The sequence below is a fragment of the Hemibagrus wyckioides genome, linkage group LG23, assembly GCF_019097595.1.
Source record: "Hemibagrus wyckioides isolate EC202008001 linkage group LG23, SWU_Hwy_1.0, whole genome shotgun sequence".
Lineage (NCBI taxonomy): Eukaryota > Metazoa > Chordata > Actinopteri > Siluriformes > Bagridae > Hemibagrus > Hemibagrus wyckioides.
The window spans coordinates 15,319,136-15,336,740 of record NC_080732.1 but is presented as its reverse complement, the minus strand read 5'-3'; the positions used below and the strand labels follow the sequence as shown (position 1 = coordinate 15,336,740).

Here is a 17,605-nt window from a genome sequence, read left to right as displayed (position 1 = left end):
GGACTAGTTACTGGGCAACAATGCACTTTATACAGTATGTTTAGTCATGTGCAAGCATTAAAAGCATCATTAGATCTTGTTAGTGTAAAGAAATAAACACACACTTGAGCACAATCATTTACTGACAGTGTATTGCCAAACCGACCAACGTGTTACATTTCCCGTTCTGAGGAATTACTTCATCTTTCAAAATGACACTCGACTTTGTTTCAGTAAACTGGGCCGTTTGGCCATCCCGACTTTACCAAAAGCACTTACAGAGACCATGTAGCACTTTCTTTAGCACACCCAACGGCACATACATACATACACATATATATAATCAACATACAATCAAAAGCTTCTAGGCATGTGTGGACCATGTCTCAATATGCAACATGAATAAACGTTATCCTGGACAATATATTGTCTCTATGACTGCGTTTCAATCTGAAGGAAGCTCCTTAGAACAAGAACAGCCTAGTGAATATTCTATTTTGGACAAGTCCTTGACAACATGAGGTTTTATAACATGTTTATAATGCTATGTAATGAGTACAATATGATGGGAGGCATGTTAGCTGCAAGAAGGACCTGAAGTGAAACGTATAAAGTTTGCTCCAGCTATAAGCTCATCCCAGTTTGGTAGCAATATATACTTTATAGCTTGAAGATAAAATGAACAAGAATTAGCACAGATAATAAATAAACGCTGATTCCGACCTGCAGAAACAGCGACATTAAATTGTTTTCTTCCCCCCATTCCTCATGGTTCATTGACACTGTTGGGGCTTTAAACGTCTCAGTGCCAGCTGTAATTCTATTTAAACGTGACACGGTGGGAAAGCTGGAGAATTTCATTTCTTCTGGTTCACACATGGTGGTGTTCTGCAGTTTCGGGAGATCACAGGAATACGCAAAGATATGCTTTTAACATGAACTAGCCTTAAAGGAGCAAACTTCAGACACAAGGCCTATTTTTATTTTTTCATGCAACTGCATTATTTAAGAATGGAGATTCATACAAATATGGCTTTAAGTGATGGTGATATGAACATTTAAAACCAGCACATGCCTAGAAGCTTCACATGGAAAACAGGACGATAAAGGGGAATTCATCTGCTTTGCCACCTTGCTCAATTGAAGCCATGCAATTGTATTCAATATCGCAGTTCTAGGACAATAAAAAAACGTTTTCATTTTCACAGTATCGTTGCTCTCCAAGGTCCTAAAACTTCATGGATAGACAGTATAAGATAAGATGTATAATAGGAATATATCTTCCCACTGACCATTTGCGTTCCGATATTGCTTTTGACACACACTAGTCCAACAATCATCTCGTGAATTAAATCGTGACCAGCTGTCAGATGTAGACAGTGTTAATCAGTAACATTAACCCAGCCTGAAGATAGTGATATATATAGAGGATTAGGTCAGCCTGGTCAACAATATGTTTCTAAGGGAGCTATTTAATAAAGACGTAAGTGCGCCAATTTCCTAAGACACCAGCAAGAAAATCATCTAAAAGGAAATGGGGGAATCACCACGTGTGCTTTAAGAACAGTATCGGAGCAGCGACTTGGACCCAAATAAATCTAAGAATAGCAGACTGCACTGCCACCTGCTGGCTTCTAAAAACACCAGGATCATAAAATACATGGCTCTTAAAAAAGCTAAGGCTTTGAATTTCAATAAATAAAAACCCAACTTTATCCTGAAGGAAATATTATTACATATATGCCTGTTTTGTATACTTATAAAACTGAATTAAATACTCTAGCAGGTTTGTAAACAGCACTAACCATCAATCCTGCAAACGACTAAACCCTATCGTGACAATGTACACATGATCATAAATGCTTTTCCTCTTGATCCAATAACCTCTCTGAAACCTTGATCATCGTATTCTGGTCCCATAAGAGTCCAGAAGGTTATTTATTTATTTATTTTTAAATTAAATTGGCCAGTGAGGCTGCTTAGGCCCCAGAGCAGTTTTGCTAAGCTGGAGTGGAGATGGCGCTCTCGCTCAGACTGGGCTTCTGAAAACATGGGACCAGACAGAAGTTCTTCAGGGCTGTGTCCAGTATGACGCCGTAGTTTTGAATCTCGTACCTGTGTAAACAAAACAAGTTGTAGAGAATTTGTCCATGCAAAAATGACACTTATTAAAACTAAAAATTCTCACTATATGCTGATCAGGCATAAGGTTATGACCACCTGCCTAATTGTTTGTCCCAATTTTGCTGCCAAAACAGCCCTGACCTGTCGTGGTATGGACTCCATTAGATCCCTGAAGGTGTGCTGTGGCACCAATATCCAAGCAGCAGATCCTTAAAGTCCTGCAAGTTGCGAGGTAGGACCCATACTTACAGGATACTTTTGATAGATACCGACCACTGCAGACTGGGAACACCCCACAAGAGCTGCAGTTTTGGAGATGCTCTGATCCAGTCGTCTAGCCATCACAATTTGGCCCTTCGTCAAACTCGCTCAAATCCTTACACTTGCCCATTTTTCCTGCTTCTAACACATCAACTTTGAGGACAAAATGTTCACTTGCTGCCTAATATAACCCACCCACTCACAGGTGCCATGATGAGGAGATCATCAGTGTTGTTCACTTCACCTGTCATAATGTTATGCCTGATCATTGTATAGTGTGTTGCATAATAACACAGAAAAAGAATGACCAGTAAATGTCTAAATGTATTTTTCATTAGTCCTGAGCATTTAACATCCTACTACTGAAAGCTCTTACCAGTCTTGTGCAGAGATGATGTAGTGTACGAGCGGCGTGGGTTCTCCCATCACTCTGAGACTGTTGGCTCCGACGTGGTTAAACACCAGCCAGTCTCCAACACTGAGCTCTGGGATAAGACAGGACTCCAGCACCTGGTCCAGACCATCGTTTGAGCTCCCCCACAGACTGCTGGAGAAGAGCGGCTCCTCGGCAGAGGTCTCCTACAAGATGACCAACGATGAACATTTCCTCTCGTTTCAGACACAGCACATTATGAATCAAATTGGGTGTTTCCTAACATATGATCAAAACATGGTGTATGAAAATCCAGGAATGATTATTCAAACATGTTGGGGTTTTCTTCAGGGTTCGTCTGAGAAAATTACAGGCCAAATGACTATTTTTCACCAAACTCATCTGTTGTCTGACTTAAATGGCGAGATATACACTTATATTGTCAAACGTTTTGGGACGTCTGCCTTTACATGCACATGAATTTAATATGGAATTGGTCCACCCTATGCAGCTATAACAGCTTCAATTTTTGACCATTCCCCTAGAAGCGCATTTGTGAGGTCAGGCACTGATGCTGGACAAGAAGACCTAGCTTATAGTCTCTGCTCTAATTCATCCCAAAGGTGTTCTATCAGGTTGAGGTCTGGCCAGTCATGTTAGAACAGGAAGGGGCCTTTATTGTTGTGTTTTCAAATTGTTGCTGGAAATTGAGTTCTCCCCCAAAACGTGCTTCTCTGACCACTTGGATGCTGTGAATCAGATGACCAAACCTACAGCTTCGTAGAAAATACAACCCACTAGAAACTCACACCTCCGTTGTAATTTTATTGCTGTCCAGATGCGAGTTTTATCACAGAGATAATAAAACAAACAAATAAATAAATAAAAATAATAGCACCAACAACCCCCTGTTAAACTAATCCGGTCTGAATAGGGCTTAAGGTCAGTGGATCAGAGCTGGAAATGAAAATGCTTCACCTTGAGCAAAGATGGAACAGGAACAGATTCCTCCAACAGTTTATAGGCGAAGGAGCCAAACACGCCGTCATTCAGACAGTACGTGAACTCCGGCTCATCGATTCCAGACAGCGTATCTGAGAGGAAAAGGGAAAAAAAAAAAAAAAAAGACACATACGAGTTATCCTGTTTGAGGAAAGCGAACATATGTATTTTCCAAAAGAGAGAGGGAGGCAGGAGTGACCAAGTGAAAAGCTTTAAAGAGAGGTGATGAGTGACCGCTGTAATGTTAGCAACCTAATTATCAAGACAGCAATAATTCTTGATTTGTCATAGGCAATAATCACTACATGTAGGATCTGCGTGTCAAAGAAAAAGCTTCAGGGGATGTCGAAAGAAACTCCTATTTAAGGTTCTGCACAGGACTGACCTTGTGCGTGATTATTGCCATTCTGAGTTGCCATTTTCTTTGAGATGACGCTCACAGCCAGCGAGAAAGCAGCAGACACGTAGTAGGCTCCAGGTTCGGCGATGACGGACACGCCCGTCGACTGAGGGAAGTAGGCGTCCAGCATGGGCTTCAACACTCTGTTCACCTGCATCAGAGGAACAAATCAAACCAATTCAAACAACAAACCTGTAATTGAAGAGAAGAAGAAAAACAAACAAACAAAAAAAAAAACAAAACACAATGCACATTATAGCATTCACCCGCATTAAGATACGAACACTAGAGGAGAAAAAAAATCAAGCTGAAGCGGTATTATAGCATCTTATACCTGCAGGGCTGAAGTGTTCTTGAATCTGATTGGTCAGAGAGTGGTGATTAATTTTCTATAACGGTAATGCTGACTGTAATTGAAATCATAGGTTTATACTGATGTGCTCAGTCTTATTAACAGAGAGAGAATAAAAGAAAGGCTGTTAAAGGGAACAAATATCTATAGCTGCTATATGTAAGTGACAACAGGAACCTGCTTCATGGAACAATATATTCAAGCATGAAAAGGATAGAGAAAAAATGTACTTCAATTAATATTATATATATATTATATATATAAAATATAAACATTTCTCGTGATATAAAGAAAATACAACAACTAAAAGGACAGACGCTGTTAAATAACCAACTGAAGGGTGGTGACAGCTGCATCATGCTATCATATAGCTGATTATTTTCCTAACCCTAATTGCTTATATAACTCTTTTTGTCCAGTAGGTGCTGCTGTGGCACTGTTGAGGGCAGTGACGGCTGAAGCGCTTTAGGCTGTGGGTTGTTGATCAGAGGCTCTGGGTTCAAGCCCTGGCACCACCAAGCTCCACTATTGGGCAACTGAGCAAGGCCCTTAACCCTCTTTGCTCCAGGGGCGCTGTATCATAGCTGCCCCTGTGCTCTGACCCCAACTTCCTCAGCTGGGATATGCGAAGAAAAGAATTCCACTGTGCTGTAATGTATGTGTGGAGATAATAAAGCCTTCATGCCCTCAGTTCTTCTAAGCCAGTGAGAGGAGCATTTTTCCTGAAACTTTCCACTCAGCTTTCTACCTGGAGGATCTACCTTAAAAAGTAATCTTAAAACACACACGTTACCTTTTCTAACTGAGCCTCGACTCCATCGAAGCCTCCACCGACGTCTAGAATACTCATGGCATATCCAAGTTCAGCCTAGAGTCAAAATAAAAGACACAGTTATATACGAAACAGGCTTCTAAAGCAAGACATGTACTATCGCTTTACAAAACATAGTACAAAGAGCGACATATACCCCCATGTCGAACACACAGCGTGCATCTGACACAGCATGAGTGAAAGCCTCGGGCTCTGCGCAGCAGCTGGGGATATGAAACCTGGAACAGAAAACAAACAAATCTATCACTTACTATGCAGAGACATGTGGGGACAATTATTTATACAATGCATCATGACTCAGCATGAACCGGATCATATTATCATCACTTTGCTGGTTTGTTTAATTTGGAAAGAGAGGCCACCTCGGTAGACGGGCAGATCAAGCGCAGCTGTCTTTGAAAGCAGGCTTATTTATTTTTGCAAATCTCATACATTTTCAAAACAAATTATGACCTGAATCTTTTATTATTTAAGCTCTTCAGCTGGACTTAATGGCCACATGCTTCATATACACTTTAATACTGTAAAATATCCGCATTTGGGACTCACTTGACGCCGGTTACGGTCAGGCCGAGCTCCTTCGCGCACTCCAGCAGGTGCCTACAGTCCTTCAGCGTGCAGCCGAAAGGCATGGCCGTCTCATCGTGCTCGCAACAGCCTGCTGTGTACACCTGCAGCAGCAGCCTAAAGCCAAAACAGAGGATTCAGAGCTAAGCATGCTGGGAGTATAGTCGCTCAGAACAAAAAAAAAATCGTAGGTCAAAAAGGTTAGTAAAAAAGAAAGCCTTGGGACACTGTGTATGTGTGTGTGTGTATGTGTATGCAGGACATATACACTGTCCACAAGTAGCTTCAAATGGACAAAACTGTTCAGACCTGTATTAGGTGAGGAATGAAAAGACTTGAAAAGACAGGGTAGTGTGATGCGACCCGACATGAAGCGAAGTTACTGTTACCAAGTGTTTTATTCCTCATCAAAACGAACACTTCATTGTATCATGCAAAGAAATTACTTGAGGGCGAAAACACGTTTTAACACGTAAAATGTGGCCACTGAGGAAAATTTACATGACAAATGGTGCATCCGGATTCTTACTTTGCATTTGGGTGACAGCGAGCAATCTTCCTCATTTCAGCCTCGTTGTCACACACCAGCAGCTGGACGCCATGTTTAGCAGCATATTTAATAAGCGAGAGTTGCTTGCAGGCTCCACCCAGGATGACATCTTGAGCCGGGACACCGAAGTTCTTTATTAACTCCAACTCGTGCTGTGAAAAATGATTAGACCACACCTAAAAAGCCTTGTTTGGTGTGTTTATACGGCTGCTGAACAGTTACCTGTAACAGAGTTACGAGTCGTATTAATTTGTATGTGCATTTATACTCCACGAACGCCTTGCTGAAGGTCACCATAGTGACCGGAAGTCGTTCATTACCTCGACTCGTGTCATAAAGCAATTGACCTAATGGAGAAAAAAAAAAAAAAAATTCAAGCTTACCTTGCTGGAGCAAACAAAGCCGGTTCCCAGTGCAGCCAGGATCTCGACTACTACAGCACTGCTGTTACACTTCACGTCGTAGAAAGGCCGAACCTGGTCCATGTGAGTTTTCCATCGGATCTGCTGCCAGACGATGGCACCCAGATCCGCTACAAAGAACGCACTCTTTTGTGCCTAAACGAGAAATGAGCATGCTGTCAACCCTCTGCTTTAAATCCCCAATAAACCTAAATTGTTTGCTTTTTAATACGGCAAAATGGCAGCGTATGGAGTCCACAGAGAGGTTAGTGTAATTTGATTTGCGTTTTATCATATGTCCATCTTGTTTAAGTTTACATCAAAACAATAAAAATCAGTCTGTTCTCTCATTACTCACTTGAGTTTGGTCAAAGATGTGTTTGTTAATCACATCAAGAATAGCAGTGTCTCCTTCAAGCAGCTCGACAGAACAGAGCAATTCATCCAGCGTTGCTTTCATCCTCATCCACAAGCCCGGGACAACACAGTCATAAAGCAGGTCACCTATATAGCAAAGCCCTCACAGCTCCTGGGTCCTAGCGATATCCACTGCAAAGAAAAAAAACAAAAACAAATCATTAGACTGGTCATTTATCTGAAGATGATGTTGCAGGAACACTGCTGTGAGCTTGGTGATAACTCGTATATAGTGAGGTTTCATTCCGCAAACTTCACTATAAATCACTTTATAATCACATCACCCCACAGCACTGTAGAAAAAGCAATACTAACGGCTCAAACGATCCTAATGGGCTGTTTTCGAAACAATATAAACATAAAACATTAAATAAGGAATGAAACATGATGCCATGTGCTGTCAGGAAAATAAGCGATGGCATTGTGGGTGTGACGCTCCATAACACACAGCATAAAAGCAGAGACGTTTACCAGCATGACATTGTCTTCCATCTGTCCTCAAAAGTACAATTCATTCATTAATGAATATTAACATACTTTCTGTCCATTTATAGTTACATTCAGCAAGGTGGAACGTCCATGAAACAATTCTCTGTTAACATTCATGACATGTCTTTCCCTCGCTCACCTCCTTTTTTCCTGTCTTTCTAAATTTAATGATACAAAGGCATTTAATAGAAGACCGTCTTTTATAATGCAAACTCGTTTGATAAACGTTAAATAAACATTTCCAGACAGAAAGGGTCACCATGTTGATGCTTTTATGTTTTTATTTGTCCAACAAACTGAAAGTATGAGAGGAGACCGACTGCTGAAATATTATATAAGCGTCAGAGTGTTTGTGGAGCCAAATACCTCTTTGTAATTCAGTGCCTCTTGTTAATGGATATACAGTGATGTGAACTGTGTTTTGAGACTTGTGGTTTGTTTTGTGCTTTTGTTATTAGAGCAGCTGGGTTCCCAGCATGGTTAGCTCTGAGAATTGTGTGTGTTGGCTTTAGGCTGCTCCTGCAGATGTACTTACAGAGCAGACTGTTGTTAGCATTACGACACAACTATGTTGCAACCAATTCAGCGATGGGGATTACGGCACATGCCTGAAATGTGTGTAAAAACATTTAGGCCTAAATAGCGTGTCAGATATTTTAACTGATCATACACTGACCAGGCATAACATTATGACCACCTGCCTAATATTGTGTCGGTCCCCCTTTTGCTGAGAAAACAGCCCTGACCCGTCCTGCACTGTGTATTCTGACCCCTTTCTATCAGAACCAGCATTAACTTCTTCATCAATCTGAGCAACATTAGCTCGTCTGTTTGATCGGATCACACGGGCCAGCCTTCACTCCCTATGTGCATCAATGAGCCTTGACTGCCCATGACCCTGTCGTCGGTTCCTTGGACCACTTTTGATAGATACTGACCACAGTAGACCGGGAACACACCACAAGAGCTGCAGTTTTGGAGATGCTGGAAATAGCTTTCACAACATCCACTAAACCTGTATCGATTAGTTTTTAGTAGTTTTCTTCTGCTTACTTGATCTGTCTGCATTCTTAGTGTAGGTATTTTGAAAAAATATGGGTGTAAGCTACGTTCCAGTTTTACAATCTCATTAAATGAATCACTGGGCTTGTCAGCGTGATGCCGAGTGATGTCTTCACTCTAGTTCATCACAGTTCAGCCTACTGGACTTACAGAGAAAGGTCGATAGCCAGACCCCTCCTGTTATCAGCTAGGGTCCCAAGGGGGCTCAGCGTTGAAGTCCGACTGCTCCTGGCACACACACGCTCCTGTGCAGGTCTGAAGAGTCACAAGCTGCTGCAAAAAATGAAACAATTATGAAGAGTTATACCATGGCAAGCGAAGCTTTGCATACCCTTAGGACAAAACGAACACCAAAACAAATGCTTGGAAACAAGATATGGTACAGTGAGTTGCAAAAGTATTCACCCCCTTGAACTGAGAGATTTAATTGGGATTGCATGACCTACGTTTACAAATAATAAAACAGCCCTTAATACTGAAGCCAAAAGAAAATCAACACATTTATTACAAGATAATAAACAAGTAACTTCTATGTTATTGCATTTAAATAAGTATATGGCATGCAAATGCAACTAATTTAACACAGCAATCACAAATTATGCTTTTTTTTCTTTAATTATTTGTTAACATTATACTTATTATACCGTCATCTCATTCCAGTTACATATCAGTTCAAACACTACAAAATGTTGGTAAGTTGAAGTGGGTGAAAACTTATGCAACAAACCAAAGGTTTCATAGATGTTCCTTCATTACTGCAAGCACAAAATGGCCAAACAGTGTGTGTCAATAGTCTCTGATAACTTGCCTTCCGAATGTTTATGGTGCAACTACGCTACACGTCACATAATCTTCATCTCCAAGCAAGATTTGTAGAACAGAAAGCTCATGGCAAAACATTTTTATAATGGGAATAGATCTGTGTGGCTGTCCATCAGCTGATATCTGAAACTAATCCAATATGAACATCTAATAAGATGACTGTGCAAGCTTCTGCTGTTGCTGTAAAACAGCACGCGATAATGTGTGTCAGTAGAACGGGCTCAGAAAACATGTCGAATCCAATCGCCTGGTCCAGATTCAACCCAAATACCTGCTTATAATTAGTCCTGAGATATTGACTTTGTCTAATACTTAAAAATTATTTGACTGAAGCTTTGTTCCACGCAAAAAATGACGAGAGATACACATTTTTGCACTTCAGATGATATGCAACAATTAAAACTGATCTACAGCACCCAATATTAAAACAAATACTTAAATGGGAACGGATAGTGCGCATGCGCATTATAAGCAGTCATCCAATATAGAATATATAGGGTTGTGAAACACGATGATGATGATGATAATAGGTCGTAAAAATACTTAGACACGTGTCTATTCACAGCAACACTGAGTAATGTGTCAACGTGTACTTAATTGTTAATTTAACGTGTACTTTGTATGTTATTTTTCTTTTGCACGCGCCACTCTGCTGACCGGATATGACGCCAACAGCCAAATTTATGAGTTTTGACAGAAAGGACAATCAGCTTCTCAAACAAAACATTACATCCAAGTTTATAGACAAGGTTAAACCAAGCCATATAACTAACCAGCTACTTATCGAGTTAGTGTTATAACCTTAGTTCACTATGACCGCTAAGCTAGGTAGCTAAATACACACCTTAAAATAACACAATACATTAAATTATTTAGGTGTATATATATATATATATATATATATATATTCTTGTTCGTAAATATAACTGACCTTATACGTTTTAAGCATTTATTCCTTCTAATTTTTTTTTTTTGCGATAAATACAGGAAGCAACACGGCTTAATTTCCACCCATGAGTGCGAGAGCTGTCGGTTAGCTTAGCTTACTTACCCGAGAGAAATTCCCAGAGGAAGGGTTAAACCGTCTTCTCTTTTTCGGCGGAATGTTTACAAAATAGTGGGTACACCTTTAATAGAGATAAAACGGCGAATTCTGGCGGCCATATATGTTTTTATATTGATCAGCACCCGAACGCAGATAATCAGTATTAAGGGCGGTGAAGCTGAAACACGCCTAGCATGCTAGTGAAGCTACTTCCTTTAAACCTAGACGTTGAGAAATTAAAGTGGGAGGGGTCACCTTTTTTTCCGTGTGTGTATAAGCCAATCAGATGACATTCCTAACGTCAACCAATCTAAGCACGCCTATATCAAAGCGGCCTACGGTGAAAGGGGGCGGGGTTTACGTTTTTAAAAAAATTATAAATACTACCCGCACTGTGTCTACTGTATAGATTTATTTACCTGAAGTAAACAAGTAGTTAGTACACAATAATGCGATTTGAGACTTAATTACTAAAGTCTCTGGTCTACTACATGCCATTAAAAAATACGTGTCTTCACGTTACTGTCTTGTTAAAACAATGTTAATTATTTTTCAATTTAAAATATCAGGTTTCTTGTTTTGTATTTGGGGAGATCGGCAGAATAATAATAATTGAATGATTTGTTTATATTTGTAACACACGCGCGCGCGCGCGCACATAAATATCAATTTAAAAGCAATTAGACATTTATATAACACACTTATAAATATATACTATTACATTTATACGCTACAGGTGGGAAAAGGGATAGATAGATAGATAGATAGATAGATAGATAGATAGATAGATAGACAAACAGATAGATAGATAGTCAGACATACAGATAGACATACAGATAGATAGATATATAGATAGATAAGATATATATATATATATATATATATATATATATATATATATATATAGATAGATAGATAGATAGATAGATAGATAGATAGATAGATAGATAGATAGATAGATAGATAGTCAGACATACAGATAGATAAATAGTCAGACAAACAGATAGATAGATAGATAGATAGATAGATAGATAGATAGATAGATAGATAGATAGTCAGACATACAGATAGATAGATAAATAGTCAGACAAACAGATAGATAGATATATAGATAGATAAGATATAGATAGATAGATAGATAGATAGATAGATAGATAGATAGATAGATAGATAGATAGATAGATAGATAGATAGATAGTCAGACATACAGATAGATAAATAGTCAGACAAACAGATAGATAGATAGATAGATAGATAGATAGATAGATAGATAGATAGATAGATAGATAGATAGATAGATAGATAGTCAGACATACAGATAGATAGATAAATAGTCAGACAAACAGATAGATAGATATATAGATAGATAGATAGATAGATAGATAGATAGATAGATAGATAGATAGATAGATAGATAGATAGATAGATAGATAGATAGATAGATAGTCAGACATACAGATAGATAAATAGTCAGACAAACAGATAGATAGATATATAGATAGATAGATAGATAGATAGATAGATAGATAGATAGATAGATAGATAGATAGATAGACAGAAACACCTACCTGCAGCATACCATTTTTCTCACATGCATGTTTCCCACACTCAGGATATATTTCTTGCACTGCACTCTTTGGTATAGGATTAGAATGTAAAAATATTGTCTAATCCAGTCAGCAAGCTCTTCTGCACATCTCTCAGTTCGAGGCTCTGTGTCCAGCATATGAGCTAAACAGATCCGGCTCCTTTATTTGAGAGCTGCTCTGAGGGAGGAGTGATGACCGCTAACACCAAGGGTCTCATGAAGAGAGAAAAAAAACAAACAGAGGAAACAAATGTGAGACTGTTACTGTCTCGTGATTTAATGATCTTTATGTGACAAGTCGAATCACATTGTGGTGATTTTTACATTCTCTGTAGGAAGTTCCCTTAAATTCCCTGTTATGAAAGTCACTCTTTTTCTTGCTATTCATTTATATATTTTTTGTTCAGGCATTGTTATATATTTTATTATTGATGGTACCTGTATAGTATAGTTGGTGTACAAATTCTCATATATTCTGTGACATATGACACATGAAATACATAATTAATGCATAATTTATTTTATTTTTTTTTTACCAGCAAACTCTTACAATTTACATGATCTGGTTTATCTGTAATATCTGCAGATACATAGTATTTATGTTACAAATAAACGTCAGTCATCTGGTATTCTGGTGCGCAGCCTTTAATAAGTTCGGCATAAACAAAAAATAAATAAAATCTACACAATATGTACTCACCCCAAATACAGGCACGACATGTGGGGTCCGACTTTTTTTGAAGAAATGATGTGCAAAATTGCAGGCATATCCATTAAGTAGTAGAAGTATTCAATCATCTTGACTTCCATTTTGGAACAAAAATCCCGCATTCAATTACTGGGAGGCGGGGCTTCTGGGTCAGAATGGTGATGCAATGAGGAAAGAATTAATTCTAGTTCTGCAAAATGGCTGCTGTTCCCAATGTTACAGTCTTCATCTACACTAAGGGCTTTTGTTTATTGTTCATTAAGTCCTATTTTGGTCTTCAGGAGAGATTCTGACGGATATTATTGAAGAACAGGAAGTTGTCTTCCATTACTTGGGCGGTAAAAGTCACTGAGATCACAGTTCTTCTCCATTCTGTTGTTTGAACAATATGGACATTAAACTCTCTAGATCTGTAGCTGTAGCATTTTAAAACTATGCTGATCTTACGTGATTGGATGAGGGATAAGTGCATGACTAACCAAGTATATATAAATCTTGTTTAAAGCTTATATATTCTCCTTGTGCTTCTGGATACATGGCTGATTGGCATCTCTGAATTGTCTGTAGTGTGTGAGTAGGCAATTGTAAATGGGTTGTACCCCATTAAGGGTGTCCCTTGCCCTTGTGCCCTGACTCCCCCCCGGACAGTCCACGTGTCCCTGCGTAGAATAACCTGTTCATAAAATGGATTGATGCATTCACTGATCAGACATAACATTATGACAGGTGAAGTGAATAACACCGATTATCTCCTCATCATGGCACCTGTTAGTGGGTGGGATATATTATGCAGCAAGTGAACATTTTGTCCTCAAAGTTGATGTGTTAGAAGCAGGAAAAATGGGCAAGAGTAAGGATTTGAGTGAGTTTGATGAAGGGCAAAATTGTGATGGCTAGACCACTGGATCAGAGCATCTCCAAAACTGCAGCTCTTGTGGGGTGTTCCCGGTCTGCAGTGGTCAGTATCTATCAAAAGTATACTTTAAGTCCTGTAAGTTCTTTATGTCCCTCAATAGGCAGCTCACAACCTACAGGACTTAAAGAACATCTTGGTGCCAGATACCACAGCACACCTTCAGGGATCTAGTGGAGTCCATGCCTCGATGGGTCAGGGCTGTTTTGGCAGCAAAAGGGGAACCAACGCAATATTAGGCAGGTGGTCATAATGTTATGCTTGATCAGTGTACATACAGTAACAACGAAACAACCAAAATTTGACCCTGATCCATCTAGTCCCTAAAAGTATCCACACTGCTGAGTTACACATCAATGTTAAACCTTGTGTAAAACAGGTTACCTTGTACACGGGACGTCATACGCATGTCCACTTGTGTGTTTGTCAAGTAGAATAAACACTCCGAGTCGAATGAAAACGTCGAATGATCCAGTGCGGCTGGAATGGGGAAGTGACACAATGCCTCTATTTGTTTGAGCCGCTTCAGCATCACATTGCCAGTGAAAGTTTGTCCCTCTGGACCACACAGCGAGTGTTCCTCGTTTTGTGCCGGCTCCCGCAGGACTGCATGGCTCCTAATCTTGCGTTGCATCTAAAGTGGCTCCCAGTACAGCGAGATGTTTGATTACCATTGTTCTGATTAGAATAGTATCTGAGTCTGAGGCGCCTGTCGTTGGCAGGACATGTGTTTTGCCCGCTGCAGGCTGTAACACCCCACGGCTTTGCATTGTGCAAGAGGAATTCGCATCTCACACGGCATTGTTACGGCTATTCAAAACGACTGCGACTATAGACCAAAGACTTCAGTTTGAGGAACAAGGGACATGGTTACACAATGAAGAAGACCACTTTAACTTGTGTTCAAGATTCATTCATTTTCAGTAAGTCATGCTGTTGCAGTGGATCTCGGAGCATATGTGAATGTGTTCGGTGCCCCATCCAGGGTGTATTCCTTCCTTCTACCCAAGATCCACCATGAATCCCCGGCATCTCAATTATTGAAGATGAATAGACGAATAAAGGGTCACAGCGTATTAAACGTTGTAAACGACTGACTTGCCTTAACCGAAGACTGACTACAAATAGATGTAGGTAGTGTTATATTAAGGCTCGAAGGCTGTGAGGTTAAATCCCAGGCAAAATCCTAAATTGCTCATTTATGCCTGGATTGGATTCTGGATCATTTGGAAGTTGCTTTGCATAAAAGTGTCTGCCAACAGAATAAATTAAAATGGAAGCCGTGCCATAGATGTTTCTTTTTTCTTCTTCTTCTCTTTTTATTAATGATGAAAAGATCTTTGTATGCATGCTTTCATGCTTTTTCAAAAATAAATAAAAAACAAAAAAGCCCTGGTTTGGGGTTTTTTTATGGTTTCTGAAGCACATTTCCAAAATCATTGGACTCTTTACAGCATATTTATATCTGATAAACCTGGGCCTGGATACATTTGATGCTTGAAATGACTCAATTATTATTAGCGTTATTAAAGAATGTTCACCATTAGCACATTCCAACGTACCTCAAGGACGCTGATATCAGTCCGGCTTAAAAATAGACAAGCATTAACCATAACAATGGCGCGTATCTTGGGTGTTCTCCCTCATTATCTTTAACCCTTTACCCTTAAAAGGCTGAACTCACCACACCTACTGTCCAGTGGCCTAAAGCATTAAAGTTCGGCATATCAGTGAGTTCTATTTCTCACTTTATATTCCTCAGTGGTGGCGAGGATTAAATGGAAATAGACGTACTTCAAGCTCTTTAGATGGAAATATAAAAATGCTCATGGGTAACGCCGAGAAAAAAAAACAATAGACGGATTTAAAACAGATGAAAATACAGGTATAAAATCCAAACTCTGTTATAATGACATTTCTAGCGTAATAAGCAAAAGTCGTGATAAATCAGGGGTTGCAAAAACACATTTAGTTTAATTAGCAGATGGTTTTCTACATGACTTGGATAAACAGCTTCAAGCTGAGCAATTAAGTGGAAGTGGAAGGTTTGAGCGGGATTTGAACCGATAACTTTCTGATACTGTAAAACAGGCACATTTTCTTAGTGGGTTTGGATGTAGGTGCTAAAGCAAAACACCAAGGATCCAATCTGTTAATCTCACAAATGTAGAAATGACAATGCTCTGATCAGAAGTTTGAATCCCATGACTGCCACTGTGAATGATGTACACTATACTGCCAAAAGTTTTGGGACACCCCTCCAATCAAATCATTCAAATCATTGAATTCAGGTGTTGTTTTTCAGGGGTTGGGTTCGGCCCCTTAGTTCCAGTGAAAGGAACTCTTAATACTTCAGCTTCATACCGAGACATTTTGGACAATTTCATGCTCCCGACTTTGTGGGAACAGTTTGGGGATGTTCCTGTTCCAATATGACTGCACACCAGTGCACAAAGCAAGGTCCATAAAGACATGGATGAGGGAGTTTGGTGTGGAGGAACTTGACTGGCCTGCACAGAGTCCTGACCTGAACACCTTTGGGATGAATTAGAGTGGAGAATGTGAGCCAGACCTTCTCGTCCAACATCAGTGCCTGACCTCACAAATGTGTGTCTAGAGGAATGGTCAGAAATTCCCATGAGCACACTCCTAAACCTTGTGGAAAACCTTCCCAGAAGAGTTGAAGCTGTTATTGCTGTAAAGGGCGGGACAACTCCATATTACATTCATGTGCATGTAAAGTCCCAAACCTTTTGGCAATATAGTGTAAATGTGAGTCTTTATGGCTTTTCACACCTGAAATAGTTAACTTCGGGTGATTGTAAACTTCAGGGAAACAAAATCTTTGGTTATCTTGTTTGACATTTCACACCGCTTATACTTTAACCAGGGTTAACTATTAATCCTGGCTCTTCATAATCTGATGTTTCACACTGGACATTCCTAAACCCTGGCTTTACCTTCTCATTTGCATATTTGCAGTGTCATCAACTATGACTTGATCAAAACGGCATGTGACTGTTTCGAATAAGAGCAATTTCTGATCGTTTCACATGTTTGTAAGCTTCATAACCCTTTAATGCTTCTAAATTACGAGTGCAAAATGTTTCTCAACCTGGTGCTAAAATCAGGGTTTAGAACGACGTTAAGTGTCAAGAGCCTTTCCGTAATCAACAGACATGACCATCACTGATAGGCTGCGTGAATCTAGAGTCTGGCTAGAAAGAAATAAGCCCTAGCCTAACTTCTACATACCTTTCAGTGTATTTTCCTTACAGCCATCGGTGGTGCTGTAGTGCAAAAAGACATTTGTTAACAATAAATAATCTGATGTTGATGCTAATAACAAAACTTTTCTGTATATCTTTGAAAAATTATTATATCACCCGCCCCAGGACCTCTTTACTGGAAATACTGATTTTTTTAGTCTATATTTAGAAAGCAATGACCCTCATATGCTGATGACATTTGGGAAACTAAGGAGTTGTTGTAACAACACACTAGCGACACGGATGTCGCTGGAGACTAAACAGCCACTGATATTCTCCTCCTGCCACCCTGATATGCATGTGGGTGACTGATTAGGCGACGCGTGCCTAGATATTGTCCCCGTCGCCTGGACAGACGCCAGCCTCTGGGCAGTGGAGCTCGCCTTTTGATCTGAGCGTTCGGCTCCAGTCAGTCCCGGCATTGTGTCCCAACACAATGCAACCCAGACC

At 39.7% G+C, this 17,605-nt stretch overlaps 1 protein-coding gene across 4 annotated transcripts; it reads right to left on the bottom strand.

The window, feature by feature from the left end:
- Positions 1–104: 104 nt before the first annotated feature.
- azin1a (antizyme inhibitor 1a) lies at positions 105–12,417 on the bottom strand. 4 transcript variants are annotated; one of them, XM_058376523.1, is made up of 12 exons: positions 12,245–12,417; positions 8,960–9,082; positions 7,200–7,390; positions 6,824–6,997; positions 6,420–6,592; positions 5,873–6,007; positions 5,460–5,541; positions 5,285–5,359; positions 4,125–4,290; positions 3,716–3,831; positions 2,741–2,943; positions 105–2,094 (listed from the first exon to the last, which is right to left on the bottom strand). In XM_058376523.1, exons 3-12 carry the CDS (start codon positions 7,305–7,307, stop codon positions 1,980–1,982), a joined length of 1,347 nt encoding a protein of 448 aa, XP_058232506.1. In that variant the 5' UTR covers positions 7,308–7,390; positions 8,960–9,082; positions 12,245–12,417; the 3' UTR covers positions 105–1,979. The 4 variants fall into 4 exon arrangements, with proteins under 4 accessions (XP_058232506.1, XP_058232507.1, XP_058232504.1 ...); XM_058376524.1 differs by having other exon boundaries at positions 8,960–9,079; positions 12,245–12,416; XM_058376521.1 differs by lacking the exon at positions 12,245–12,417 and adding an exon at positions 10,683–10,902.
- Between the last annotated feature and the right edge of the window lie 5,188 nt (positions 12,418–17,605).